Source organism: Electrona antarctica, assembly GCF_951216825.1.
Source record: "Electrona antarctica genome assembly, chromosome: 12".
Taxonomy (NCBI): domain Eukaryota; kingdom Metazoa; phylum Chordata; class Actinopteri; order Myctophiformes; family Myctophidae; genus Electrona; species Electrona antarctica.
Genome location: NC_136793.1, coordinates 36,313,715 through 36,322,975, shown reverse-complemented (window position 1 = coordinate 36,322,975; position 9,261 = coordinate 36,313,715). Strand labels below are relative to the sequence as shown.

Here is a 9,261-nt window from a genome sequence, read left to right as displayed (position 1 = left end):
CCCCCTTTTTACCTCATGATTTCCTGTTTTTGGGCTATATAGAAGTGTATGTACGTCTCTAAATGTTATGATGAATTGAAAATGGTGGACCCTCTTGTAAGTGTAATACTTTATGGTGTCGTCCACTCACAGTTGACAGTTTTTGTATTGAGTGTATGCCTACTTGAAATGTACTGTAATTCTGCGAACTGTTAATAAATGCTTCAATCAATCAAACCTAGCATTCACCATACAATTAACCCTGTCCATAGTCTATATCTGTCTTAAGTGTAAGATTAAAGAGGGAGACTATATTCACTGTTATGGTCATGTCATAAGATTTAACAATATCAAATATCAAATATCATCAAACCCTGGATAGCTATACATGGAGAAGACTGGATCATCACCTAGATCTGCATATATGGAACCGACCAGCAACTCTGCATCTGACCTCAAACCCTTAGATCTCCATATGGAGCTAACCTGTTCTGACATTCCTGACATAGTTTGTTTAACATTTGGGACCCATATTTGCAATTTATTGGCCCTCAATTAGCTGACACATTAACAAGAATCTCCTCTCTGGTCAGATCGGACACACGGAAACTAGCTGGAGCACTGCATCCAATGTCATGGTTACTGTAATAAATGTACTTGGCCTCACACCCAGAACTCACCTAACCCCTGCTCATTACGCTAGGGTGAGATGGCTCAGGGTAGAGGACAGAGTACTTGCATTGGACCTGGTCTTCAAGATACTCAAGAGAACAGATACCTGTCAGACTACTTCAATAACGTGAAAGACACACACAGGCACTGTGCACAGCACCAGAGGGAGATTCGGCATGGGGACAAATTCGTTCTACTGCTGTCACCAAAATGTGGACTCCCCTACCAACAAACATAAAAAAGTACTGTACTATTTGCAACTGTAAAGTATTCAGTCAAACAATCAATCAATCTTCCTCCAGTATGCCCTTTAAATCTCCATTCCAGCAGTTATCAAGTACAGCTCTGTAAAGATTTGCTCTGTTCCTTTTGTTCTCAAAGTCATGTTGGGTGTCAGGGGTGTACTAGTGGAGGGGGGAGTAGATTCATAGAGACCGCCATAGACTTGTTTGACAGCACTATGATCAGTGTTGTGCATATTACAACAGTGCCTTGGGATAGAGGGATATTGTCTTTTTTTATTTTATTTTTTACAAATACTGTGCATTACACCTTTAGACAGTTTGAGATGAAAAATGTCACAAATGGTAACATGCAAATAAAAACACAGAGTGCTCACTCCTTGGATTGAGCATAATATTCACTCAGCACACACATCTACTTGTTTGTCTTGTTTCATGTTTGTTTGAGTTGGTAATATTACGTTTATCTTAAGTTTGTTTGAATAGGTGATGACTTTGTATAAACCTTACAGGGTTTCCTTCCTCAACTGCAAACTCTCTGAAACCCTCTTCTAGAGTGCAGCGCAACATTTTAACTTACAGTAAGTCCCCTAACATTTATTATTGACTTGATCCACTGCATTTTTTAGATATTGAATGACAGTGGTGGACAACATATATACTGAAGTAAATATTCAAAAGTACAAATTACAAAGTACATATTATTTTTAATATCAACATATATAGCAATATCAGCATTGCTGTATTGACATTTAAAACATTTCCAAAATAATGTAAATGGTGTGATGCGTTGTGGGCTTGTAGATCTGCTATTCTCACTATATTTGTATAGTTTATATACTTATTTTTGGGTTCTAAGAGTCCCTTCCTATAAATGTAGTAGTCAAAACTACTATATTTTTATTTCAAATGTAGCGTAGTGAAAGTCATGCGCTTACAAAAACAAAGTAGCCTATTTAAGTAAGTGCACTTAGCTACTGTCCACCACTGTTGAATGATAAACATATGGTTAAATTAATATTTCACATTTTGTAATTCTTCTGTGGATGTTGTTAATACATACAACATAGAAAATGCATTTATTGACATGTGTTGCCAATGGCCTTACGGTAATACTAGGACTTTAACCTGTCAATTCAACACACTACTAATAACAGCTATAACCATAAGTAGATATACTACGTTCCATTATTCCAACTTCTCAGAGCACTGGTTAAGAGATGTAACCATTAAAAAAGAGGACAAAAGCAGCTGAGTTAGCGACGGTACCATTTCAATTGACAACCTACACATGAGTGAAAAAGAGTGAACCTGACATACAGTATGTCCCTAAATGAATCAGTGGCATTCAAACTCAATCCTGGGCACCCATATAGCTAGTTTATCATTGTGCAAGATTGTTAACTGCGTTACCATGATATCACAAGTCCTGCTGGCTTTCATGTCATGACTAAAGTAAAAACCAGTAGAACTCGGAGCACCCATGGCCGAGACTGGGAACCATGACTTTAAACAAGCAAACATCACAGACATGATAGAGTGGTTTTGACATGGTATGTGACAGCTTTTTACTATCAGACCTGTCCAATCATCACATGATACTTCTCTCAGCTGTCTCCACTGGTATAATTTCCATCTTGTCTGTCATTTTAGTCCTGAAATCTTAATTTCCCATGATGTCATTTTTACTTGCTAGCAATAGGTTTAGTCTCCTTGCGCACTGACAATGCTATAGATTATAATTCCAACAATGACAGCTGCCACGACGATTCCAATGCCAGTCAGCACCACTTTCATCTTAATGCTGTCCCAACGTTTTTTCTCCTTCACCTTCTGGGTGGTCTTTTGAAAGGCCATACTCTGAAAAAAGAAGGCACATAAAATACAATCAAGATTATAAATCTCTTATTTAAGGATGATCCAGATTTGTCCTGTACACTCACATGATACTTGCTTGTGTTAACATATTGCACTTTAGTCCTATAATTCAACAGCAGCAACTAACTCAAATATTCTCAATCAATAGACAACATAGGTACTGAAAACATTATAGTCACTGTAGAAAATGATTCTCCTGCTTAGGTAGTCCATGTCTGTTTATTTTCTCAGTGTTCTTCTACATTTCACAGCTGGGATGTCCTGGTGGTTCAATCAGTCAACATGCATACCAAAAATAAACCTTGTTGTGTTTTGGGCCTAGCTCATGACCTGTGTCACTTGTCATCCTGCCCTCAAATCCATCTGTCCTGTCTTTATTCACTCTAGAATAAAAACTAAAAGGCCTGTCTATAATTTAACAGCGGTTATCTTGGCATGCCTGCTAGTTTGCTAGTTTCTCTCAAACAGGCAGGCCATCCATCCTTATAACTGCGCGATCATATAACAGGCCAATGTGGGAAAGAGGTGACCCCCTTAACTGACCCCCGGACGGACATGCGCCTCGTGGCATGTCCTGGACATACTCAGTCATACCCAGGGAGACCAGTTAACTTCATTCATCTTAGGAAACAATAGGAAATACCTTTCTAAAAATAGCCCCATAAAGCACAATCAGGATGCAAATTGTACATTTGTTTTCCCATCTAGCTCCACCTAAGGTGTATTTATAGACATCAAGATGACATTTCCTAGTTGATTCCCTGGGCTCTTTCAAGACCCCTAAAAGCTGTAGTAAACAGTAAGTTGAAAACTTGCTCACACAGCCTTTAATCAAAGCCTGTCATGTAATGTCCAGTCTACTCTAGACTGTCTACCTGTGGTTATACCGTTATTTGCGTCTTGCACTAAGTTGGAGGAGTAACAGTAAAAGTTTAGATTCTTATCTTACATTGACTTACATTGCTTACCTTTCTTATATAATTTAAATACCATACCAAAGTTTTCTTTGTGTTTTCAGTGAGGAAGAGGTAATAGTGTTGCAATTACTTTTTTGGATCCCTCATTAGCTACTCCATCCAGCAGCTACGGATAGGCGAATGGGCTTATAATACTTGTATTTGTCAGTTCAACCCAGGGACTTCCACACTGATCCCGTAATATTGAGTGCAAACATATTTTTGAGGACTCCTATGTCCAGCATTGAGGGTTTGTGTAAACACAAACATTGTCCTAACACAAACATTGAATGCCATTGACAATGAATGGATAGCTTTGAGTGTTTGTTCAAACACACACGTTAAATGCCATTGACAATGAATGGCCAGCTTTGAGTGTTTGTGCAAACACACACATTGAATGCCATTGACAATGAATGGCCAGTTTTGAGTGTTTGAGTGCAAAGATTGGCCAGAATTAGATGATGTATGATGATGATGTATGATGATAAGAGCGCCCTCACTTCACACAGGTGTGATTTTTAAGTAAGGCTACACAAATAACGTATTTCCACTCTCATAGTATTCTATCAACCCCCACTCCCACTGTACCAACCCTGTGGCCTTGGGGTTAGAGTGTATACCCTGAGACTGGGAGGCCGGGGTCCATATTTGGCACATACGTGAAACGTATGCATTTGCCCAGGGTGCTATAATTACTGCGCAGAGGGAGCAGTTAGGGGTTAAGTGTCTTGCTCAGGGACACTTCAACACGGGATGCGAACCGGGGACCCTCTTTATCCCGACTAAAGTCTAAACACACTCTACCGGCTGTCCGACTTCATGGTGCTGCAGAACAAATGTGATGGTTGTGACAATAAACCTTAAACTTGTACCTTGGTCAGGAGCTCATCAGCCCTGTCCTCCAGTTCGCCGAGCTTGCTCTCCCTCTCACTAGCCTTGTTGATGTTGTCCAACATGATGACCCTAACCTCCTCCACCTCCCCCTGGGTCTGTTGCATGCGGCTCCTCCCATTCTCCTGGACAAAAGACCAAACAGGTGTTACCCAGAATATAGTACACAATTGAATACATGAGACATTATGACTCATGAACCTGGACCGTGCCCATGTAAACAGAGCTGCTACCTTTAAACAGATCTTAAATCTGAGTTTTCTGTATGCTATTTAAATAGCTCGGAGAAAAATGCTGCCATTTGTCCCACAGTGACTGCAAAAAAAGTGCTGCTATTTGTTTCAAAAAAGCTTTATACCCTGTTATAACATGTACATAATGATGCAATGTGACATAGCTCTGTTTACAAAATACTGTACCCCCTCCAACTGTATATACTTTCCCCATTTTCAACTGTTTTTATTTGTATTGTGACACGTTTGTTTTCTCATGCCAATACATTTGAATTGAATGGTCAATACCAAGAGTGGTTTCCTGCAATGAGCCAGAGCAGTGGTTTTCAAACTTTTGGTCTCTAAGGGATGTCAGCATCTCATGGGACATTCATTTTACTTAAAGCAAAATTGGCAGTTGTAGCTCACATAGCAAAACAAGTTCTTACAGGCACTCTCCTTCTCCCAGTCCCACTGGCCCACACCTGCAGTGCTCACTACGCCTTTATATGGTAGATTAACCTATAATTCATAATGGTTTGTATAGTATATTGAAATATGTGGTTGTCACAAAATTCCCAGGCACAGCAGTGTGCTATAGAGTTTTAGAACCACTGAGATAGAGTGACATTGCAGGAGAAGAACAGAGAGCACTTGCGTAGCCAATCGTTGACAACAAAAAGTTGCCAGGCAGGTTTCCTATGGCCGAGACAGGCAGCCCACCTGATTCTTAACAACAAACAAGCCATATCCAGGAAGAATGCATGCCTCTGAGCCTGACGCCTCTACATAGATTGATAAGAAACTAGAGCAGGATATGTTGAGAAATAGCTGGACCCCAGAGTATTTTGTGTCCTGACTTCTCCATGACATTTTGCCATCTGTAGCCAGGGGGGAAATGTGTGTCTCAGAAAGTCAAGGCTACGATGCTTAGCCTTTTGACATGGACATTGGACAGGAAACCAACCGACAGTACAAAACAAGTACGACCTCAGCATCTTGAGTGGATTCATAATTCACCCCATTTCCTCAGACTGTCCCATAACCTTACACAAGCAAATGTAGTATATAATGAGAAGACATGGTGCAAGAAGTCAGTTCAGAAGTTGATCATTTATTTTTGAAGGTTTTCAAATTAGCCTAGATAGCTAGGCATAATATTTGAACAAAAGTGTTAAAAGGTAAACGAGCATTGACTTAGCTCAGGAACTGCCCATTCGAGTGCCTAGCTTCCTTCCTTCACTCCCTCCCCCTCTATCCAGTACCCAGCATGAGTGGACCTCATGGCATTTTCCTACCAAATCCCAATTCATCCCAATACACATCCGCCTCATACAGAGATAGCAAAAAAACAGCAGATCTACAAGCTCACAACGTGATACGTCATGATGGTGCTGAGCTTGTAGATCTGCCATTTTCGAATGATTTTCCTTGAGAAAAATAATAACATAGGCTATACATTTTTTTGGACATTTCTTTTTACATTTTCCCAAAACGCCAGGGGATGTCGCCTACCCTCAATTAGACTCGCTATAGTTGGTCAAAAAACTCAATTTTCATCATCATCATCATCATCAACAAGACAACAACTATTCATATTAAATGTGTTTACACCGTTATATACTAAAGTAGTTGATAAACCGTTATATACTAAAGTAGTCTATAACGGTTTATCAACCGGTTTATCAACCGGTTTTTGTTGTGATTGTATTGAGCGTGATGTGATATGGTGAAGTTCTCTTCAACTCACTGGTCAGTGGTCCCTGATGCACGCTGTCACCTTTGAGGACTTTGCCCTCTAGTCACTAGTGCACAACTGTTTAGCCTTATAGGCTGCATATAATACAAAAGTCTTTAAAACAGTAAAATCCTTTAGTACTACTGTCGATATATACTTGACTTGCACAACAAACAACAGCCACAGGCTACAATGCATACGCACAAACATTAGAAATGAAATGCACTTACCATTGCTCTCGCGCGTCACAAACTTTATTTCTGTCCGACTTTGTCACCGAATCATTTGAAGCGCTTGAGCTCAGAATAAAACTTTCACACGATAGGCCTACTTTCACGACCGCACCGCTACCTTTGCGGCGTTCTTTGTAGCCCTTTTACTGCCCTGTTTTCCTCACTTTCACTTCAGTTGAGTTGAGCAGTTCAGTTGTGACTGACTGTCGGGCAGTCGGGGTAGTGGGCTCAGCTGGCCTGGTTGACACCCCCCACATCCGTATCTGATCAACACACCAACTAAACCAGCCAACTGCATGACTGACGTCGCGGTGTGGGACCTCACGAATCTACCGTATTAAGTTACAGTCTCTTCTGCGGGGCAGGGAAATGTGAGCACATAAATAGATAATAACCAGGCCTTTTTACTTGTTTGTTGTAATTGTGTGTGTTTATGATGATGAAGGAAGGAATGTGGAATGGGTCGGCATATGTTCTGGAAGAGACAGACAGTGCCAAAGCAGCCCAGTCCCAGTGGACGAACTGTAGCGCATTACCTCATGTAAGCCTAAGGGCTAAACCCTAAAACCAGCACGGCCCGGGTGTAGTCAACTTTAAAGCAATTAAAATAATACAAAAATACTGCAGAAGGTATAGCCTTTTCAAAGTAATGGTGTCCTTGTGTGCTGTCCAAGACTATAGAAAATGCTGTGTGCAGTGCTACACTAACAACACTAACTAAAACGAAGTGGGGACTGGTGAACTGGGCAGTGGGCACTAAACCGAGGAACAGCCCCGCCCCGCGGATACGGAGGTAACAAACTGAGAACACAACTCCATTGTATCTCTTTGCGTGAGATGCACAATTAAAATTCCTTACAACAAGCTTCGTCTGTGTATTCAACGACGCTACTCGGCCAAAAAGCACACCAAAGAAGAGTTCTTCGTGACAGAGAAATCAAGACGAATTGATGTTAAAATACATTACATATATCGGATTATCCAATCAGCCTAGCCTACTGAATTCACCGATAAACTAATAAAGTGACTGTAAGTAGCCTACTAGCCTACTAGCCTAATTTGAAGTTCATTCAAATATTCTACATAATGTGAATGTCAATGTCACATCACAGGCTATATCATGTCAAATCATTTTGCACATAATATCATCATCTGCTATCAAGAAAACGACAGAAACAGGCATGGTGGTGGCGTGTGTATGTATATTCACAAAGACACTGAATATGTTACTCGTACTGACTTACAGCATGATGAAATTGAAACTGTGTGGGTTGAATTAATTTTCAAAAAAGCTAAATCAGTATTAGTGGGCACCGTCTACAGACCGCCTGACCAACATGGGTTCTATGTCTATGATATACTTGAGGGGTGCTTAGCTGAGGAGGAATGTGTAGAGAAAATCCTGATTGGCGACTACAATACAGACATGCAACGTAAGGAAGCACCTGTGTTTAAGTCATTCAGTAAGTTCTGTGATCTACATAGTGTCAGTCAGCTAATTACCCAACCCACTAGAGTGTGTGATTCTACTCAAACTGTCATTGATCTCATTCTGTCCTCGGACAAATCCAGAATCTCCAAGAAAGGGGTTATTGTATGTGGGCTTAGTGATCATTTTATGATATTCTGTACCCGCAAAATACAAAAACTTAAGACCGGCTGCCACAAAACAGTCATATCAAGGGACCTCAAAACCTACTCTAGTGAGGTCTTTAACCAAGTATTGGAGAGTCTGGATTGGTCCGATGAGCTTAAAAGCACACTTGTCGAAGAAGCTTGGCTTGGCTTCAAAACCAAATTTACATCAGTACTGAACAACATGGCTCCTTTGAGAACCACCAGGGGCAAAACCCGCTCGGAACCATGGATGAATTCGGACATACTGGCTGCAATGAAAGCCAGAGACAAAAAATGCTCTGAAGTTCTAAAATGCAAGTCAAAGCTAGCCAAGCGCTTCGACAGTGTTCGCCAAGCTCGTTTGAACAACCTAAATACACAACGAATCAAACTACGAAACAGTGTAACTGCCATGACCAAATCAGCTAAAAGTAACTTCATTAATGATAAAGCTCAGGAAAACAAAAACAATCCTCATGAGCTCTGGAAGCTACTAAACAACCAACTAAGCTATGGTCAGAAACTAAAAACCAGATTTTCGAACATAAACATCAAATCTGACAACACTCTCATCACTGACAACCTTGATGTGGCCAACTACTTGAATATCTTCTTTACAAACATAGCAACAACTCTGGTTAACAAACTGCCCTCCCACTCTGGGCTCTTTGGTGTAGAGCACATTACAACCTACAAAAACCTAGGTGTTTGTAAAGACGATTTTAAACTAGTTATGGTAACAACTGATGAGGTAATTAAGAAACTGAGTGCCCTCCAACCCCACAAGGCCACAGGCCATGACAACATTCCCTCCAAATTTCTCAGAGACTCAGCCATCTC

General features: G+C 40.6%; 1 protein-coding gene across 2 annotated transcripts; it reads right to left on the bottom strand.

Moving 5' to 3' along the window:
* Nucleotides 1-1,091: 1,091 nt before the first annotated feature.
* vamp5 (vesicle-associated membrane protein 5) lies at nucleotides 1,092-7,282 on the bottom strand. 2 transcript variants are annotated; one of them, XM_079515394.1, is made up of 3 exons: nucleotides 6,923-7,282; nucleotides 4,603-4,746; nucleotides 1,092-2,753 (listed from the first exon to the last, which is right to left on the bottom strand). In XM_079515394.1, exons 2-3 carry the CDS (start codon nucleotides 4,726-4,728, stop codon nucleotides 2,598-2,600), a joined length of 282 nt encoding a protein of 93 aa, XP_079371520.1. In that variant the 5' UTR covers nucleotides 4,729-4,746; nucleotides 6,923-7,282; the 3' UTR covers nucleotides 1,092-2,597. The 2 variants fall into 2 exon arrangements, with proteins under 2 accessions (XP_079371520.1, XP_079371519.1); XM_079515393.1 differs by having other exon boundaries at nucleotides 1,093-2,753; nucleotides 6,802-7,270.
* Nucleotides 7,283-9,261: the final 1,979 nt, after the last annotated feature.